The following is a 22,193-nucleotide window of genomic DNA, read 5'->3' as shown; positions in this document are numbered from 1 at the left end:
GGGTATCATAGTTCGGCTCCAGTCATTCATATTGGGAAAACGAATAGGTCTGTGTACCATTCCAAGCCTGAATCCTGTTGATAGGAATCTGTCGTATCCTTCTGGTACTATCACCAAATATGTCTGAATTTTAAAATCATTTGATTTTCCAGTACCGTGGGCTTTAGTATTTCAGTCGTCAACCGTGCCATTTCCAACATCGTGAGACCATCTTTTTTTTTTTTTTAAGTCTTTCCTACGTACCGCTTTCATAGAATCAGGATCAGTGAAATACTCCAGATGTCCCAGATTCTGCAGGAATTTTTGTACATAACTGACCCAGGGTATCGTTAAGACTTTTTCCATTATTATTAAAATATCCTTTAAAATATCCCTGTTTAGCTTGGTTGGTTCATTTATTTCCACCTACACCCTTTGTTATGCCACAATGGGACCTTAATTTGGCCCTCACATATCTGATGTGCGCTCTTTTCGAGCCTTTGCACAATTGTCCCCTCCAGCTGTTGACCATCAAAACAGCTTTCTTAGAGGCGATTACATCGGACCGGAGGGTGGGTGAATTGCAGGCGTTATCCAGCTCGCCTCCTTATCATATGTCCTTTCCGGGCAAGGTGTTTCTTCGCACCAGGGCATCATACTTACCAAAGGTTGTGACCTCATTCCATCTGGGTCAGTGCATTACTTTGCCTACCTTCTTTGCTCCCCCACATCCCTCTAAGGAAGAGGAGCGTCTCCACCGTCTGGACCCAAAAAGAGCGTTGTCGTTCTAACTTGACTGCACAAAAGAGTTCGGGTGGATGACCAACTCTTTGTGGGGTATGTGGAAGCAAAGAAGGGAAAGGCAGTGAAGAGAAGAACCATCTCTCGCTGAGTTGTTCACTGCATTAAAATCTGTTATCCCTTGGTGAAGAAGCAGCCCCCTGAGGGATTCCACCAGGGGAAAGGCTGCGACTATGGCCTTAGCATGGGGTGTCCCAATCCAAACCATCTGTCAGGCAGTGACATGGGCATCATTGCACACGTTCACAAAAAATTATTGCCTTGATGGTCAGGTGCGCAGGGAAGGGCACTTTGCCTGCTCAGTCCTGCAAGACTTTTTAGTCTAGCTCATGAGTCCGCAACCCACTGCAGGGATGGTGTGGCTCGGGTATCTGATTCAACGGTAAGGAATCTGCAGCTAGAAGTCTCTATCAGATGAACAAGTTACTTACCTTCGGTAATGCATTATCTGGTAGAGACTCTAGCTGCAGATTCCTTACAGCCCCACCCATGCCTCCCTGCTTTGCGGACTGATGTTGTAGGTCTAGGTTTACTCCCCTTTCAGGGCCCTAGTTTTGCATACGTTACGTCAGTCACTTCGTGACTCTGGGCTTCTGGCGTGGAAAAAACAAAAAGTTCTGACGTCCGCACGCCTGGGTGGTGCCTATGTAGGCACCGCAACGTCATAACAGACGCCAACGAGGTCAGAATAAACGGTAGGGACGTTTTCTATAAGCATTTATTGAACCAGCGTCATTCTAGTGTAAAATAGGTGTGCTGAAACAACAATAAGACAGAAACAGCTATAAAGATTATAAGCGCCAACAGATTAATTGGATGGTAAATTTCTACCATATTCCTAAAACAATGTATATATGCAAGCATATAAATACATAACATTAATATTGCGTACTCCTACAATGCAACCCTAACTAGATATATCTAAGTGTGCCTAGCATGTATGTAGGTGTAGAGCCAAGAATCCCCCTAGGACGAAGCCAACCCCATTGCCTGGTGTGAGAGAATGAAGGACCCCATTTTGATCTCGAGATTGACACCCCGCAAGGGATGTCGGACCTCTGCGTGCTGGAGTGTCTGCATGTAGGAACCTCAGCGTCTTGCGTCTGTGTGTCAGCATGGAAGTCCTCTGCCTGCCCCAGCAAAGATATGGTGGATATATAGCCGAAAGGTACCCTCAGGGGTTCTAGCTTGCTGTGTCATGTCAGCCGAGGATGACAAAGGGATGACCCTTATACAGTTATTATGCAGAAGATGGTAATCCTGCTGTAATTCTGAGAATCCCCATGCATAATAAATGAGGCTAGTTTTCTGCGAAAACCACACAACATTTATGTAGCACCTTAACTAGGCAAAAAGTCAATACCAAAAACCATTATGTAGTACAATTGCAGGGAAATGTAGGTGAAAGATTAAGTGACTACCCAGGCCTATATTGGGGTACATTACAAAACATAACACCCACTCATCTGACCGGATGATATACTAAAAGCGAATGTTCCGCTAATTAATCATAAAACATTGTTAAAAAATGTTCAGAATTAAAAATTTCTAAAAAAGCATATTCAAAAGTGCCTAAAACCTCTACGGATCCATTATATATGTTAAAAGTTCAACTTAGAGCGTCCGAAAGCCATGGTGCTCAATAATAGTATAGTAGGAAAATATTTGTTGTTTAAAATTTTTGGTTGTTTCGGAAAAAGGCCGAACTCTTCCCAGCACACCGAGAGCCAAATGTTTGTGTCTTGTGTGGGAGACGCACCATCACTGCTGCTTGCCTCCGCAGGCAACAGTCCCTGTAACACCTCAGAGATCAGGTCAATCGAGCAAAGGTGATCTTCGTCAGTTCCCACAGCCGATGCTGAGGAGGCAGTTGAAACATCCAAAGCCTGTGTGCCTGTAGTAGAGCCGGTCCCCAATCCAACAGGAGCTGAAGCATCCTGTGGTGGCTCTAAGAATGCCAACATCAACATGGGAATATACGGAAGACACTGCAGTACGTGGGCCATTAATGGGTCCAGCATTGCTTCCACATCCAGTGGCGCAACCGATGGAAGTGTTAGCCAGAGATCCGACACACATTCTTGTTCGCAGAACAGGCAGCGGAGAACAGGCAAATCACAGTCAATCCTTTTTGGTCTAAATGATGGGAATCAAGACTCGCTTAGCTCCCGAAGTCGAGGTGTGCCCAGTTGGAGTACCATGCAATCACTTTAACGTCGCTCCAAGAGCGTTTTTTCCATCTCCTTGGTGACTGGGACGTCCATTGCGTAGCAGAAAAAATAAAATCAGGATTCCCACTACCAGTAGCAGGATTAGCGGAAGTCCTCCAAAAATGCTTCCAAATACGGAGTGTATAAAAGCTGGAATCACTCCGAAAACTGTCTGAAAGGTGCTAAACAGTCCAGAACCTATGGTCTTAAATAGGTGTACTATACCCTTCGTATCAGACATGTTAAAGATACGCTGAACCATTTCTCCAAAGTAGAAAGGGCAGTTAGTTCGTACCAGTGCCTGTATCTCAGCAGAGGACTTTGCAACCTGGAGATCTAAAGTCTCTAGGGCTGAGGTTAAGGGCACATCCTTCTGTAAAAGCATGGCTTTCATTTGGCTCAGAGTATTATACCATATAAAGGAAACATTCAACGAAGGCCATAACAGCGCCTCCCTGACTGTGTGGGTTGGTGGAAACCGTACTTGCATTTAGCAAGTAACCCTGGAACTTACAGTGACAAGATATGTGATGCCTGGAAGCATCCCACAACAACCTTGATCATTCAGCATTAAGTAACTCCCATTTGAGCTCAGCCTGAACACTGGATTAATCACGGCAGCTGGGGAACCTTTCAAATGACAGGATAAGTTATGAACTGAACCATTACATTCCCCATGAAGCATAGTATCCTGGCAAATGAGATCCACTCAAAGAATTCTCGCACTCTGTACCGCTGAGTAACACTTCAGTGTCCTCGTTCCTGCATCTAAATTTATAAGGTAATTTACAAGATTCATGGATGAATTCCCTACCCATTGCTTCATACCTGCCTACCTGGTGGTGTTCTAGGGACTATTAAAACTGGAATTTCCTACTGGCAATGTTATATGGCCGTGATTTAACCATTCTTTGGACAGTGACTCTGCCAAGATGAAATGTAGTTGGTTTAATTTTTCAATGCGCAGCCTTGTATATTTCAAATCCCTTTGTGCCATTGTTGTCTGCTTTTCAGTCAAAGTATATGCAGAGAACAGAGACATACTGTTGATATATCTATCACCAGGGCACATAACCAGAGTGCAATGATTGTAGCGTCCAGCTTAATGACACAATAGAACGTAACTGTGATTGACAGCGTTGTAAGATGGACAGATCCTGTTCCATTCTATCTATAGCAGAAGATACAATGTTGCCCAGTGAATAAATTCTGGATGTTAGTGTGTTCATGCCATTGTCAACCACAGCCAAAGCCTTTTCTAAGTTAATTCTGTCAATTTCACGTAATCTCTCTGCAGCTTCCTGTTGAGAGATTTTCCAAATTTCATTATAAACCGCATATAAGGAGCGTTTCTGATGTGGCTTTCAGGGACCAAGCAAGTAATCCCTTAGATCCATGTCGTCTGAGACTAGGAACAAGTGTTCCACCTGGGACAGTGTCTAAGTTCTTAGCCAATCCAGGCATAACTTCCCAACACTGTATGATGTCACCACCCCCGGATGTTATCGTTGTACATAGCGTAGGTCAGGCCTATGGATACTAAAGCCTTTGTTGTACCCCTGAATATTGACTGACACCTATTTGTGTTGATAGGCCAAACTAACCCACTCTTCCAATTGGGGTCTTTTGAATTGTGTGAAACGCAATGCATGATATCATCTAGTGTACCCTCACCCTTTTTCTGTATAATGTTGCCATCCCTCCAAGTGTGAAAGCGAGGGAATGCGAGGTGTGTTCAAGTCCTTGATCTTGGATAACCCAAGACAGGAAGCCTGTTGCACACTGTCGTTCAGGAAAATAATCTGTTGTGGTATGAGGCAAGCTATAAATAGTGCCTTGGTTCCCTGAACCTGCCATTCCTTAGTACCTGGCGGTGACTCTGGTTCACTTGAATGCAGAGAAAATCTGTTGAAATCGATGAAGTGGCCACATGCAGTTCAATCTATCTTCGGTAGCTCAGCAGGTTTTGTTGAACTGGCAGATTTCTCCTGTAGAGGCATATTGATGTAGACGTCGGTGTTAGGCCGAATTGATATATGTGTTTCATTTGTGTTTTGATGTTCAATTTCAATAGCAACGAGTTACATTTCATTGTTGGAAACTCCATTATTTCGAATTGTAGACTCTTCAAATGTTATAAGTCTTTATGTCTGAACTTCCTGTATGGTAGTGAGAGGAGATCAGTGGCTACCCAGGAGCCCACATGGCCTACTATTCAGGATTTGCCACATAGTGTGGTTTGATCAGATCAATGGAGACAAATCTGTTCTCTTTCTTGCCGGCAAGAGGCAGAAGTAGTACTATTCTTGTTCCTTCGACAGCAAGGACAGGTACAGGCTTTCTGTATGATGGCGCATATTCTTTCTTGTCCACTCTTTTCTCTGACCACACCCTGACCTTTGGGATCCAGGCAGGTCTTGCCGTGACCGATTTTGCTTCACCAGTGATGGTGCGTTTTACTTGGACGTTGATTTGTAGTGCCCGGAATCCATTGAGTTCCTGTAAAACAGCCAAACGTGTATTGATGTCAAATGGTTTTTCATCCGCCACTGTTCTGCCACCATCCAGGTCAGGTACCCACATTCTCGTCCCAAATAGGACTTTGTAAGGGGTGAAACCTCCTAGGAACTTCTTGGCATGTTATTAAATGCCCTCTGCACCCCATATAGGGGATTGACCCAACTACCACCCGAACCTAATTCCCTTGCTGTTAAGATTGCTTTTAGTCTTGCTTTTTCCTCTCCATGACCGAATTTCCCTCTGGATGGTACAGAGAGGATTACTGCAATGCCACACCCAAACTTCCCATGGTTTCCATATAAGCCCTAGAGCTAAACACGGGGCCACGGTCAGAATGTAATGTGCCAACTGTGTATGTCCGTATGAGGAGTCGCAAATCTTTTATAACAGTTTGAGCGTAAGCCGAGCGCTGAGGCTAAACCCACAGGAGTCTAGAGCATGAATCCACCGCCACCAAGATGTACTTGTAAGCCCCATCAGATTGTAAGGGGCTACAGTGGTCCAATTGGAGACAAGCGAGAGGTCTGTCTGATATTAGTAGTGGTGTTTGCGCTGGACGTGCAATGGTAGAACCCTTCATTTGCTGACAGATGTTGCACTTCAGGACAAGTGCTTTTGTCTGTTTTGTTAAACCTGGCCTCCAATAGCGTTGTTTCAGTAGAGAAACTGTCGCGGTAATCCCTGTGTGGGCAAAACCTAGACCCTCGTGTGCATTTAGAATGAAACCAAATCTGCGATCTCTATCCCCCACTCCTGAAATTTGAGCATATATTTTTTGCATCTAACTTGTAGGAGTACTTGAGTGGAACGCCTTTTGGCAATGCTGAGCTGTTTTTGCGTGAAGCAGTGACAGCTACCGTTGTGCTTCCGTCTATTTGCGTGCTTTAACGAGTGATTGCAGCTACTGCAGCAGTTCGCGCTGTCGCCTTGGTGGCTTCATCAGCCAATGAATTCTCATCAAAGTGAACGCCATCGACTCAGCGTATGTATCATGTGCGCTCTTGGCAAGTCTTTTTTCATCTCTGCCACTTGTTCCCAAATCAATTTGTGCTTTATTGTGCAACCTTTTTAGTCTTTAAACCCATTCTGACCCCAGTAGTGAAGATATTCATTGTAAGACTGGACACAATAGAATAAATCGCACACTACAAGTGTGGGCAATTCCTGATCCCTTTGTATTAGTGCCAGTAATAGGCTTTTAATTCTGCTAGCTGTGCCGTGCAGTCTCCTAGAGACTGTGTCTTTGTACTGCTAGGATGGAACTAGCCTTACCGCATACGTCCTTTTACAATCACACATGCTGCGCTGTATTGCTGTTTACTTCCTATGAGAAGCTGAGCAGAACCGTCAGTGTAAATAATGTATTCATACTGATCTAGCAGCATTATTTCATTCGGGAGAGGATATTCTTGTTCGTACTGCAGAAATGCTTGTATTTTTAGTGTTGAATCAAATTTGTAATCTACATCGGTTGTAGTGAGAGAATTAGACCATTGTATCCATCGTGGATATAGCGCTTTTGCATTTAGAATGCTAGCTTTTGTGAGAGCCTTTAAGGCCAGTACTGGAGTCACAGCAATTATTTGTTTCCCTTGTGCAGTGCTCCTTCTCTCACTACAGCAGTCTGTACTGCTGACAGATTTTTTTCTGTAGAAGCAAAGTGCATTTCAGCGTTTGTGTACAAGTGTGATTTGTATGCTATGGGTACTGTTACGCCTTCATTGAAGGTTAGGTAAGTGTACCCTGATTGACCCGCAATTACACAGATCACCAGATTTCTGGTATTTACACGTGTGTGTAGGTGTTTGGCAGCTATCATGTCGGCTTGTAAGGAACGAAGGATATCCATGTGTTCCTGTGTCCAATATCCAATTGTAAATCAGGTCTGATTAAATCATAGAAAGGTTTAACTTTTTCTGCATAATCCAAAATCTATGTTCTGCCAAAGTTTAGGAATCCCAATATGGATTGTAAGTTTTTCAGAGTTTTTTTCTAAAAGTTAGCTTTTCCCTTCATCTGATAACTCGTATCCCAAACATAGGAAATTGAGGTTGGCTATTTTCAATGTTTTAAAGTTTAATTTGTAGCCTTCAGAGGCAAACTCCAAAATTATGTTGCTCACCCTGGTCAAATGATCCAATAAATCATCATCTATCAGATAAATATCATCCACATAGGACAATGCATCCTCATCAAAGTTTTGAAGTAACTTTGTTACCCTAGCTGAGAACAACCCAGGACTATTCTTATACCCTTGGGGCAGTTGACAGAATTGACGCTGAGGGCTGAGAATGCTGTCAAATATCTGCTTTCAGGCACTATATTTTGGCAGAAAAATCCATCTGAGATATCTAGTGTGGTTTTAAAAAAATTCCGCACAGTGTTATTCATTAATGCAGCACAGTGTGCATTTTGTACTGCAAATGTCTTAGTGCATGTATTTAAATGTCTGCAGTCTAAAACTAGGCAATGTAAATTATCAGGTTTCATTACAGGAAACCGAGGATTATTCATTGAAGAGGTGCAATTCTCTAATACAACTTGGTATTCAAGTTGATATAAGATCTCCCTGACTTGTTGTTTTCTCTTCTTGTTTTATTGGGTACTGTCTCTGTGTAGTTAGAGTTGTTTTTACTGGAATTACATGGTCAGGTGACTCAGTATCCCACCCTACATGGTTGCGATAAAATGCTGGAGCAAGTGCTACTGCAACTCCTGTGTGTATTAATGTTTTGAGTATACTAGAACGAGGTCGGAAAAAGCAGGTGAAATTACAGTTACTCCCTTTGGGCACCCCATAACAATCTCAGGCAGCCAATCTTTTTCAGCCAGAAGGATGTCATAGCCATAATCAGGTTCTCCCAAAAGAGACCTTTAATTTTTCTGGGTTTATCCCCCTCCATTTGGAGTGTTATTTCATATAACGCGTGTGGGACACTTACCCTCGTATCCGGGGACTCCACCGTTATATGTACATTCAACGCCGCTGTCACTAGAAATTCCATCAGGTTCTGGCGAGCTACTGTTACATCTGCTGTGCTGTCTAGCATCGTCAGAGCCCATTCCCTGTTCAGAAGTTGAGTCCTCAGTATCCTTGGCATTTCTTACTTTAAGACCTGCTACCTTCTTCTTTTTAAATTTATGTTTTAATTGTGGTTTATCTTTTTTGATATTCTAGTCCGAAGTACGATTGTTATCTCTGGACTTTGTCCGTTCTTCTTGTCTGTGTTCTGACCGTCCTTCCCTCTCTGAGTGTTTTGATGAACTGTGAAAGGAACGAGAGGAACATGTATCAGTATCTGATACCTGTCAGGTTTTTTTAACGTTATCACGATTCCTAAGGTTGTACCTCCTTTCGAAGGGCTCCTGTTGAGGAGACACACCCCTTGATTGTGATCTATTCTTTTGTTTTTTATTATCCCATTTCTTCTTGGAAGAATCAGATGCTTTCTTGGTGTTATCCTTTTCCGGTCCACCCATGAGTTGAGGTTTTGTTGCTTTAGCTCTCAAATTATCTCTACCTAATTCGGCATGTGTGTCTTTGGTAATTTTAGGTAATTCACGCTCCTGTTGTATAGGAGTGAAATCCATCAGGCGTTGGCATATGGCCACTGCTGCTGCCTCCCCTTTTATGTTTGCTAATATAATAGTTGATACCTGGGCAAAATGTCCTAACAATTTAACTGAAATACCTGCATGTGACCTATTTCACTCCCAGGCAACTATGGAAAATGGGCGTGCTCCCTTCACCTGCTTGTCATAGGTGTACGAGTGACATTTGGGATTTCTTATATATGGTGTGGGCTTGTCCTGTCATTGAGCGCTACTGGTCTGAGATTTCCCCCCTCTCCCAGTGACCCTACATACATTAGGGTACAGGTCCCACCAGATACCCTGGTAGTACACACTGCCCGCAAGCGTGATTCCACCCAAACCCACGACGAACCTCAAATATGTGCGATGCTTCTTGGCTATTGGTATATGAAAACATGCATCTTGGAGATCACCTGAGAGAGAAGCAGAATGAGAACAGATTGACTTAGAAATATCAATTAAAGACCATTACCTTTAATAAGTGATGTAATTCAGCAGTAAACAACAAACACAAAAGTGTTGTTTTTCCCTCACACTCGGCCAAAGGAGGAGGAAAAAAAGAGATAAAAGCGCCAAAATTAAAATGCCATAGAAAAAAGGCATAACGGGACCTATTTCTCATTCCTCTGAGAATTCAACCTCCCACACACTAACACACTGATAGGCGCAGTCTCCTTTTACATACGTAACACATCAGTGACCCTGTCCACTCCAAAGGCAATATCGTCTGCTTCATCTTCCTCCTAATGGCCTCCCCATCAATCCAGTGAAAGGCCCGACACACCTGAACTGGAGCGAGCATCATACCATCTCTTTTCCCTCCTGCATAACACAGCAACACACCAAGGTCAACCTAAAAATGAAAACTAAGATAGAGTTCCTTCAAAGACTTCCGCTTGGACTCTCTCCAAGAAAGACTCAACATTGCTGCCCTTCTACCAGCTCCTCACTGCATAGAGTATGACCCTGAAAACTGTGGAAACCAAAGTACCAAAAAGCAAACTCTTTGTATCTTGGTACGCCGAAGATTTCACAGAGAACAAACACATCATACCCAAACAAGAATAGAAATGGAGAGGAACCAAAGACCCTGAAGATCTAATTCTGTTAAAAACACCCTGTGCACAAACCCCCTCATCGCCTCAGCCACTAATGACTCTCCTTAATGCTAAAGAAAACCTAAAGTTTAGGAATGCTTTTGAACAATATAATTTCGAAACATGACTTTAACCTGATTATTCCTATTGCTTGCATTATATAATAGGAAAAGTTATTTCGTCCCCCCACACCATTAAGCAGCGCTTGATGCAGAACACTGAATGCCTGTAACATAACATTACTTAACATGTAAAAACATTGCGTAAAGTACATTAGTGTTTTCTTTCATTATTTACACATTGGTCAGTATTATAGATATTGTTTTCTGCTAATGAATTGTGTTGTGTGAAAATGTATTGTGGACAGCTTCCATCAAAGTAGATTGAAAGGATAAGTAACATTTCTAAAATGCAATTACCATTTATTTAATTGTGAGGTCATATTTGAGTAAAAGTAAAGTACTGCATTGAATTTTGTATTCAGTGAAGTTCTATATACAGGTTACTTTATAATTATTTTTGTTTTGGAAAGACGATATTAAGTGTGGTCATAGATGTGATGATTATCCTTTTTGTCTTAACACGGGATGCTACTGTTGAGAGCTGAGGGATGCAGCTATGTCTAACATGGCATGATATGACAAAGTTGTAGTAAACTACTTGGGTAAGGTGCTTTAGGCGTATTCCATGAATAAATCTGATCTGCTGTCAATCTGCCGATGGCATATCAAATCACTTTCACATTTCAACAGGAACAGTGTGTCTGTTGGCGTATGACCCTATTTCTTTGAAACTGAGACCACCCCACTTGTTGGGGCACAAGCAGGGGCCGAGAAAAAATGAAGGGGGGGTCAAATACGAGTTTTCCCTTATTTATTTTTATATAGGAAAATTGAATAGCAATACCGCAAAGACTGCTGAATGGAACTTCACCATATTTGACAGAAAGCTAGTTCTCGGTCCAGAAAGTGTGCTATTTGTGATTTGGTGTAAATCCATTCAGTAGTTTTTGAGAAATTAGGGCTCAAATACCTTGTATATTTAACGCCGTGGCAGATGTACACACTCAACTATGCATTGTGATTGGCTGGCCGCTACCTGAAGGAAAAGTTGTGTCCGCCATATTAGGACACAGAGCATTGGTCCCCCGTACTAAAAATAATAAAAAATAAGATATTAGGGGGCAGGGTAGGGTACCCTGATCCTTTTGCCTTGTCGGGGGATGGGTCCTAGAGAGACCACACCTGGGGTCATATTTTAGCATTGCAGTGGATCCAAGGATTCATGGAACCCCCAAAAAAATTCTAAAAAAGGGGCCCAACCAATGCTACGCACGGCCAAAGGCCATGTGCGACATCGGTTTTGACACCTGCAGGTGGTTTGGTGCAGCCTGTACCCAACTCCAAGCTGCACATGGCCAAAGACTCTGCGCAGCATGGGTTTCAGTACCAAGCTCCATCCTGCACACGGCGATGGATCTTACACTAGAAATTCACTGAAAAACCCAAAGGTTAAAGTGACATTAAAGTTAAGTACGGTTATATATATTATCTTAATTTGCATTAAAAAAGAAACCTTAGAAATTCAGTGAGAAACTAATATCAGTTAAAACATACAGTTTTAAACTAACAAAACAGCTAAAATTCACAAGTTAAGGTTATCTCAAGTAACTATAACTCGTGTCCTTTAATAAATATAACTTGCGCCCTCACCATGTACTGCTTATGACCTCACATATTACATCACTCATGACATGTTCTGTGACATCACTGGTAAAAATTACAGCAAAATCAGAAATTCTATTATGACAGCACTGTGCATGTTGGGGGCGCAAACTATAGTTAATTTAGGGCAAGAGTTATAGTTACTTGCCATAACTATAATTGGTGAATTTCAGTTGTTTTGTTAGTTTGAAGCAATATATTTTAACTGACATTTTCACCTAACTATAAGGTATCTCTAATTTTTAGGTTTTTCAGTAGAAATATGTGTGTATGTGTATGAAAACAAGTTACTTACCTGTAACTTTGGTTCGCCAGTATTGGAGACTTTCATAGATTCCCATGATTGAATCTTTCCCCGTTGTCGAGATCGGAGGCCCCGGTATACATAAAATAGCAATAAAAACCATTACAAAAACAGAAGCTATGCCTAGACCCATTCTAGTATTATAACATATCTACCTCTTTTTCTAAAAGAGACCAAATAAAATGAACAACCAATCAGATTAGCCTCACCCTCTAGAACCTTCCTGAGAGAACCTCAGACCCTCAGATTTTCGTAGCCGTTGTGTAATCGTATAACTGAAGATGCTGAATGCTGAACATTCCCAGGGGGAGGAGGGTGGGTTGCATGGGAATCTATGAAAGTTTCCAATACTGGCGAACCAAAGTTACAGGTAAGTAACTTTTTTTCTTACTCCAGTATTGGAACTTTCATAGATTCCCATGCTTGAATCAGAGTAGCTAGCAGTTATGAGCACATTTTTGGAACCTTGATTTCCTATATATCCATTATTAACAATTAGAACCAAAAGTCAATGGTTACTAAACATATTTACAAACATAAGGAAACAGGAAGAAACAAGCAAATTAACGTCAAAAAATGTGCAAATAGCATAAACAGAAAAACAGAAGGAGGGTTGAAAGGGAAAGCTCACCACTTAATGAAAGAGGTTCCTCAAGACTGCCTGGCCCACTGCTGTGTCACTCTGCGTTGACGAATCCTGGCAGTAATGTCTTGTAAATGTATGAGTACTGCTCCAGGTTGCTGCTCTACAGATTTCCCAGATAGGAACTCCGGCAAAGAGGACTGTCGAATAAGAAATCGCCCTCGTGGAATGAGCACGGACCCAGCCTTCAAGGGGCTTGCCCGGTGACAATACTGGATAGTGCTGGTAATCCAACGAGCAATCCCCTGCTTGGAAAGGGGATAACCCCTTACGAGGGGCACTGACGGAGACAAAGAGCTGAGGTGACTTCCTGAAGTCCTTAGTACGTTGAAGATAGAATTTTAAGCACCTCTGAATGTCCAGTGAGTGCAGATCTTTCTCTGCCGGAGTAGTATGTTGAGGGAAAAAAGTTTTGAGTATGGCCGACTCATTCAAATGAAGGTCTGAAGGCACCTTCGGTATGAACTTTGTGTTAGTACGTAGAATCACTGTCCCCTTTTTAAATTGTAGAAAGGTCCCTGAATGGTGAGTGCCTGTAGTTCATCTACTCTCCTAGCCGAAGTCAAGGCTAGCAGAAGAGCCACCTTCCAGGAGAGAAATTTCAAGTCCGCCCGATGAATAGGTTCGAAGGGATGCCTCATGAGCTGGGTGAGAACCAAATTAAGATGCCACAGAGGCGGCAGAGGCTTGACTGGAGGGAAAACTCTAAAAAGGCCCTTGAGAAACTGTTTAATTATCCTTGCCGACCAGAGGGAAGGACCAGAAGATGTGCGTCTGAAGCGAGAGATGGCGGCCAGATGAACTTTAATGGATGAGTGAGCCAGCCCTGCTTTTGCCAACGAAAGGATGCAAGGGAGAACTTCATGAGGTGTGCAAGAAAGAGGATGAATGCCCTCCTGCTGGTATCAATGGCAGAAACGCTTCCACTTTAGCCTGTAGGTTTTGTTAGTACTTGGATCTCATGCCTGAGAAAGTACGTCTCTACATTCTGCCGAAAGGGTCAAACCGAAAAATTCTCTGTGCTCAGGAGCCATGCCGATAACTGCAGAGATCGAGGATCCGGATGCCAAACTTGGCCCTGGGACATAGTCAGCATCGAAGGAATCGGCTGCAAAGGAAGTGGACGCTTCATGGAGAGGAGATGCAGCTCTGTGAACCAAAATTGGCGGGGCCACGCAGGAACTATTAAAATCATCTTGCAAGGCTCTGCCTTGAGCTTCCTGAGAAGTCTGGGGATCAGAGGTATGGGGGAAAAGCGTAGGCAAAGGTGTCTGACCAGGCCTTCGAAAGCACATTCTCCAGCGAACCCGGATGGTGAAGCCTGCTTGCGTAGAATCGGCATTTCTTGTTCTCCAGCATGGGAAAGAGGTCTATGGACGGCCTGCCACATAGGCAAAACACCTGTTCCAGAGTGGACTGGTCCAGTTCCCAATCGTGACTGACTGACTTCAGTCTGCTCAGCATGTCCGCCGTTTCGTTGAGAACACCCGGAAGATGCTCTGCTTTCAGTGATATGCCATGCCGGATCGCCCATTCCCAGATTGTCTGAGTTTCTCTTGACAAAAGACGAGACCTGGTAACACCCTCTTTGTTTATGTAATACATGGCCGTCGTATTGTCTGTTCGTACCAGGACTGCAGACTGCTCTAACCGCGGGAGGAAAGACTGTAAGGCCAGGCGGATCGCTCTGAGCTCTAGTAGATTGATATGCAGAAGGTGATCTTGAGGTAGCCAACGGCCGCTTACGTGAAGGTCTTGCAAGACCACTCCCCAGCCCTTTAGCGAGGCATCCGTGGTTATGATTTGAAGAGCGGGGGAGACCCTGAAGGAGAGGCCCTGAGAAATATTGTCCTTGCTCGTCCACCATGATGCGGCGTCCCTCATTGACCTGGTAACGCAAATCTTGTCCTCGAAGGATCCCTCCACTTGGTGCCACTGCGAGTCTAGCTCCTCCTGGAGAGGGCGCATCCGTACCCTGCAGTGAGAAATCAGATGAATGCCGGAGGAAATGGGCCCTAGGAGGGACTTGTAGAGGCAAACTGAAAGTGACTAGCTTTTTATGAGAAGACTGGCCGTGGCTATCAGCTTGTCCTTCCTCTCTAGGGACGGAAAGACCTTGTTGAGGGACGTGTTCAGAATGGCCCCCAGGTACCAGGCTGTCCTGGAAGGGCACAGAGTCGACTTTTCCGTGTTGTGAGTAAGGCCCAGATTGTCGAAAAGGTGTGTGCACACCGCAACTGATTCTTGTGCCGCGTGCATGGAAAGGGCCTTTAGCAACCAGTTGTCCAGGTAAGGGAAAACCTGATGCTGTCGCTTTTGGAGAAAAGCTGCCACAGGAGCTAGTACTTTTGTAAAGATCCGCAGAGCAGATCCTAGTCCAAATGGTAGGAACTTGAACTGAAAGTGGCTCTTGGCTACTGTGAAGCGAAAGAACTTCCTGTGGGCTGGATGTATGGCTATATGAAAGTATGCATCTTCTAGATCCAATTTGGGCATGGCATCTCCTGAGTTGAGGAGTCGAAGGATGTCCTGCAAGGACACCATTCGGAACGACTGTTTGATGAGATAGGTGCTGAGCTCCCTCCGATCTAGAATAGGGCGCCACTTTTCCAAGGTCTTCTGAACTAGAAAGAACCGGGAGTAGAAACACTCTCCCTGTTGCGAGAGAGGAACCGGCTGTATTGCCCCCTTCAGGAGTATTTGATGGACTTCTAGACGTAGAAGATGAAGATGTTTTGACTCAGTGAAGCGAGGGGCTCTGGGAGGTGGTGAATGGACAAACTCCAGAGTATGACCGTATTGAATGATGTGTAGAACCCAATGATCGGATGTTATTTGCTGCCAGTTATGGAAGTAATGTGAGATTCTGCCTCCCACTGGTGTTACAGGAGGAGAAGGAACAGTAGTAAGAGCCAGCAAGCCGCTATTGACGCTTAGAGAAGTCCTTCCCCTGGAGTCCTTGTTGTCCTCTGTTGTTGGATCTAGAGAAAGAGGATGATTGACCCTGCCGCTGGTTATATTGCGGGTGATAAGATTGAGAGGCTGAAGTATATGTAGAATACCGTTGTTGCTGGTATCCTCCTCTGTAGGTAGGAAGGCCTCTGCCTCTTGCCCCACAAAAGGGAACCTTGCGGTATTGCAGAGTCCCCAAGGATTTTGCAGTTTCCGTGTCTTTTTTAATGTCTTGAAGCGCATCATCAATGTGCTTCCCAAAGAGTGCCACCCCATCGAAGGGAAGATCCATGATTTTGTTTTGGACCTCTGGACGAAACCATGTAGCTCGAAGCCAGCCTTTGCGACGAAGGATAGCAGCTCCCGCTAGAGAGCGGAATGCAGTCGTTGCAATGTCCATTGTACAGTCAATTACTTCTGAAGAGGTTCTCTCTCCCTCCTGAAGAATCTCTTTCGCCTCAACTTTAGCCTCTTCCGGTAATTGAGCCAGATAGGGGGAAAAGTCACACCACATCTGGCGATCGTAGCAACCAAGTTTTGCTAAGGCATTTGCTGCCCTGACCATCAGGCTGTACATGGAGGAAAACCTCTCGCGGGCATTATCCAGGCGTCTGCCCTCTTTGTTACGAGGTGTCGTGAGGGGAGCTGAAGGATTTTTGGACTTTCTTTGAGCCGCCTGGGAGATGACAGAGTCCGGTTTAGGCTGACTGACCAGGCAGGCCGGACTATCCTCGGGGGCTTTATATTTCTTTTCAAGGCGAGGCAGCACTGGAATCACCGTGGCTGGATTTTGCATCACCTTTAAGCCCTCGTCCCAGACATGACCAACAATAGGAATAGCCCGAACTGACTTTCTGGAAGGCTCTTTGAAGTCGTAAAGAAAACATTCGGACTGCACCGTGGGCATGGGCAGCTCAAACCTCTAAGCAGCTCTTTCCGTCAAATTATGGAAACTCCCTGTGTCTCCAGGGGGGGAATCCTCTAAAGCTGTTGAAGGCGAAGCTGGATCAGGAATAATATAGTCATTCCACTCCGTGTCTGGATCTGGTAGAGTGACGTTGCCCTGGTCCTCATCAGAGGTATCATCCTGGATTTGAGGAACTATTGGTGGTGTACCTGGAGCCACAGGCAGTGGTAGTGGCGGAGGAAATTGAGGGGTAGAAGGTACCCCAGGTGGAACAGCTGTAACTGGTACGCCAACTGGAGCCGGACATTGTGTTGTGAATCTCCTTCAATAGTCCGAAAGCATAAATTGCAAGTCTGTCAGTAGGGAAGAAGGCATAGAAACCATCTGTGGCTGGTAGACCTCTGGATAACCCAACGGAGGATCATTTTGCTGCTCCTCAACGTAATCTTCCTCAGAGTCTGCAACTGAGAGGAGCTATAAGCATAGCCATATGGCCCATCATCATCAGAACACTCCTTTTCAAGGAGAAGTGCAGGTGGTAAAGGTGTAACCCTCCTGGGAGAAGTCATCTCAGGTGTAATTTGGCGCTGATAGTTATAGCAATTTTTGCTCTCGTCGACTGGGTCGTCGACGACAATGTAAGGGTTGTCGACGAAGACATGAACGCCATCAACGGTACCGTCGTGGACGTGATCGCCGTCGTCATCCGTGTCGATGTCATCGTCGACCACAGTCTTGCCACCACCGGCGTTGATGCCGCTGAACCATGCAGCGCAGGCGAAGGAGACTAGGAAATCACCGTCGACGAGCCCATCGACGGAGTCAAAATTGAAGGAGACGAGGACTTAGACTATACCTTCGAAGTCTTCGTCGACAGTCGTAAAGAGCGTCATCGATGAGCGAATTTCCTTCATCGGTTTGCCTTCAGAAGAGACCGATGAGGGCTTTTTGAAGGTCTTTGGTGCCGGAGGAGATGACAGAGGACCAGAGCTGGATTTCCTCTTAGATTCCACTCCTGATGATAGTCCTTCCCTCTCCTTTACATCTCGGTGAGGAGATTTGCTAGGACTGCGCCCTTCAGACCTATGGGAGGTCTTTTTCAAGGCTTTACTGGGACGGTCTTTAGAAGGTGAAGGAGAAGACCTACCCCTTTTCAGACACCTCCTAGAAGATGAAGCAGAGGAGGCCTCCTCACTGGAGACTGGCTCTTTCCTTGACCTGGCTCCAGAGACGCCCCTCGCGGTCTCGCAAATCTTTGTCGAGAAGGTCCGGCAAATTTTACAGTCTGCTGCCTTATGGTCTGGGTACAGACAGTAAATGCAATCCTTGTGCTTGTCCTCCACATAAAGCCTCTTCTTAGACCAGGTTGCACAGGGTTTAAAGAGGGCCTTTTTCTCCTTGTCAGACATGTTGACACGAAGTCCAAGCAGGTCTTGTAGAAAAAACTGTGAAAACACTGTAAAAATTAGGTTGTAAGGAAAAAAGTGAGCAGAGCTCAGTGGAGACTCCCTTGCACAACATGAAGTAGAAAATCCGAGGGTCTGAGGTTCTCTCAGGAAGGTTCTAGAGGGTGAGGCTAATCTGATTGTTTATTTATTTTATTTGGTCTCTTTTACAAAAAGAGGTGGACATGTTACAAAACTAGAATGGGCCGCGCCTAGTTTTTTTGTAATGGTTTTTATTGCTATTTTATGTATACTGGGGACTCCCATCCTGATGACGGGGAAAGATTCAAGCATGGGAATCTATGAAAGTTCCAATACTGGAGTAAATATAATTTTATGTTGATATATGTACATATATCAGCATAAATAAATCAATATCAGTCTCAACACTTACTGGATTCCTAAGACAGAAGCAAGCTAAACCAACAGAAGTCTTGGATTACACAACCAATAAGTAGGAAGCCAGAATCAAAGCAAATGTAAAGCACTATAGAAGAATCTGGAAGAGTAGAAACGCAAACCTTCATTAAGGAAGAAATAAACAAGAAGCTGACAAGTGGAATAAACAACAAATGGTTAGGATGCCAAAATCCAGTGGACTAATTGTGAATGGAAGCTGCACAACATTCAGTAGACGCCAAACAAATCCCTTGAGAGGGAGCATCCTAAGTCTACCTTGTGCAGTAGTGACCCAGAAGCCCTGCTCTGTGCCCCATAAGGCCCAGCTGCCATAGGCCATCCACCACCAACACCGCCACTGGTGAATCCCGGTATAGCCGATACAGGGAATGCTCCAACAGCTGTCTTAGTAGGTGCAACCCTGACAGTGGGATACCTTTACTGTGGAAAAATTGACGCACAGTCCATCTCACAAATTGACAATTTCTTTAACATGGGCTTTATTTTTCAAATATTTCATCAGAACAGAAAAGGCTCCGACACACCTGCAGAGTCTATAATCCCTGGAACTACATTATGAAATGCATCCACTTTCTTAAGGGTTGAAATATAAGGTCTCTTATTGAACTGAAGGGTGTGCTTGCTTCCCAGGTAGAATATGCAGGTGTTCATTATTAATATGTATAAGTGTTATAACCAGCTACTGATTTATTAATGAGAGTAACTGCGAGGGTGCTGCTTCTTTGTATTCTATGCTACGTTTAAACCATCAAAGAGATTTTGTATGTAGATATGTAACATCTTTGTTAATCAGCGAGACATATTTTCATTATTAGGTGATGTCATGTTTAGTGAGAGTATTTCAGGGGTGTGACCAAATGAATTATTTTGTTTTGTTCTCTATGTTAAAACAATAAAATAGAGTAACACCAAATAATGTGTTGCATTTGACGAACAGGATGCACAATGTAAGTCCTATGTTCAAGCTTTCAGCAATACAATTATGAAGTTTGTACATGTACTTTGCAAGACACTGACCTCAAAACCCATGTTACAAAAGTGCAGTACATGTTAAATTAGCAACCAACCTCCTTTTCTATTTCTTCTGCGAAAAGGTTTTTCAAATTAGATTATTTCAACAAAATACTGTAATATTTGAACATATTAAAAAAGCTGTGGATAAACCAAAAATTATCAACTGTAATTTCTGAAATACAAATCATCAGTAGTATTAAATAGTTATTTTTGATTTTTCCAGCAATACATCATTCATCAATACAATTTACAAAATAATAACCGTATCTAATAGAAAATACTCCAAAAGACCAATCATTAAAATTGTTCTATCAAAGTTCAGATCTGAGTGGGAAAATGTAATACACTGCAGTAGCATTTATGGGTTTTTATTAATAAAGATGTTTGTCTTTATGTTTTAGTTTGGCCCAGATGATATTGGGAACTTTGATCCAGAGTTTACAGATGAAACGGTTCCATATTCTGTTTGTGTATCCTCGGACTTCTCAATAGTGAATGCTAGCGTCATGGAAGCAGATGATGCATTTGTTGGATTCTCTTATGCACCACCCTCTGAAGACTTGTTTCAATAGTAGCTTACCAATAAAAAACATACATTTCCACTTGACCGAAAGCACGTGCTGAAGTTTTCATTTAACACACACAAGTTTGAAAATACACCATTAGTGTCTTTTAACATAGGAAGTATATCGAAAAAACATCTTTGTTTGTACTGCAAATATATATTCTGCTGGTGAGTAAAATATTTTTATAGAAAGACATTTAAATGAATGACATGCATTAAATATACGTTGATCTGTTTATCTGCGTTTACATTAATGAGTGTCCACTAGGATTAGCTTTTGTTCAATAGCGGTGCTGTTTAACAAATGCTATTGTATTGTGCATAATAGAACTCTATGCAGTGACTTGCGTTCTTTTTTATACTTATGCAATTATTGTTTGTATAATCTGTGTTTAGAAAAAAATTATACTATGTTATTATTTCCTTCTAATAATTATACTACCTGACTGGGAGAAAAAAATCCCATAACTGGAGAATACGAACTTAAATAACCAGTCATTTAAGGTCATATGCAGTGTTTTTTATCACTTGCATTCACTTTTGGGCATTATTACTTTTATAGCTTCTTACACCTTTACATTGTAGCATTGTTTCAATCCTTACCGGCATATCACACTTTGTTTATTAAATTACAACATATTAATCAACAGTTATAAGGTGCATAACCTGCCACTGACTAGACTTTCATTGTGAAAGAAGTAGACTGTTAGGAAGGTTAGGTAATACTCAAAAACACTGAAAACAATTCCAGAAATGTTCATATTTGACCTAGAGATATATTTGCAACACTAACTGTCTTCCGTGTAATTTCTCCTTCTCAGTCTTTCACCCGAAAAGCCAAGAAGCTGTAAAACATTAGTATTTTAGAAAAGGAAGTGACTTTCTGGATATTAAAGTAAAACATAACATTGCATATGACCTTTAGTAACTGAATTGTTGTGTATATTTCTTTCATATTTTCCAATGTTAATTTTGAATCAATTCAATATTTTCCCTTCAGAGAAAAAATTATAAAAGATTATTTTTTCAACTGTCAAATATTCCTAGAGTTTATTTCAAGTATGATGAACATTGTTCAGAGAGTTTCTAAAATAGTAATCTGCAATCTAAATCTCGACATTTCAAATGAATAAAAAATCTTATTCTATTAGCGTGTTTTCATGGTTTTATTTGATGTAATAAATTTGGGGCATATTTCTATCTTTGTTTAGGTCAGTTGTTTCTGTGAGGGTTTGAGGAAGTTGTGAACCATACATTTTTTTAAACCGCTGTAGAGGAAAGAATGACATTATAAAATCCACATGTTTCACGTGCAGATGAAACATGGACCTACATGTGACTTAACCCTCTCATTGATGACTAAGGCACATAAAAGAGCTAACTTGGTATAGTATTTCAGAGAGTTTCAAGTACTAGCCCAGAACTGTATCATATTTGACTGCCTCTCTTGTGGATATGTAACATTTAATGTAAACAGTAAAGAAAAATGGCTTGGGGGCTTACCAATATTGTCCGACTATTGTCTTTGTTGGGCAACATCCTGGTCTGAAATGCTGTGGGAATATAAAAGTTTAAATGCAACATCCGTTCCACAGATATGACTTTAATACAACAGGGGATAAAAAGTAGATAACATACTGTGTCTGAATGATTTTTTACAATTTCAGTTATGAGGCAACTTGGAGTACACTGAATATACAATGATGCAGGTGTATTGATTTAGCAAAGTAGGGCCTATCAATGCCAAACCTTTAACTCAACATTGTTTCATCTTTTCAGGTAGGGCTGCTAGGGAGAGTGCACCATACCTTTTGCTTAGTTTAATTATCTTTTAATTGTTTTTTGTAATAATACATGCATGAAAACAAAGTCAGTCATCTAGTATTTATTGGCAGGCATATACCAATAAGGTTAATAGCCACTGGACAGCAGCTATTGCTAGTTTAGCAGATTTTATGGGTCAGATAAAAGTAGAAAGATATGGCAGGCAAAAGGCTTTGGGAGCAAACATGGGGGCT

General features: G+C 42.7%; 1 protein-coding gene across 1 annotated transcript in view; it reads left to right on the top strand.

Annotated features, from left to right (window-relative positions):
- The window catches only part of SGK3 (serum/glucocorticoid regulated kinase family member 3), a 498,190-nt gene extending 476,868 nt beyond the window's left edge, over nt 1–21,322 (top strand). The window contains exon 19 of the mRNA XM_085605508.1: nt 20,012–21,322. Within this exon, the coding sequence (XP_085461634.1) occupies nt 20,012–20,182 (171 nt within the window). The 3' untranslated portion in view covers nt 20,183–21,322. The remainder of the gene's footprint in view (nt 1–20,011) is intronic.
- Nucleotides 21,323–22,193: the final 871 nt, after the last annotated feature.

Source organism: Triturus cristatus, chromosome 5_1 (assembly GCF_964204655.1).
Source record: "Triturus cristatus chromosome 5_1, aTriCri1.1, whole genome shotgun sequence".
Classification (NCBI taxonomy): Eukaryota; Metazoa; Chordata; class Amphibia; order Caudata; family Salamandridae; genus Triturus; species Triturus cristatus.
The sequence above is the reverse complement of the archived record's forward strand: the minus strand, read 5'-3'. Positions and strand labels throughout refer to the sequence as shown.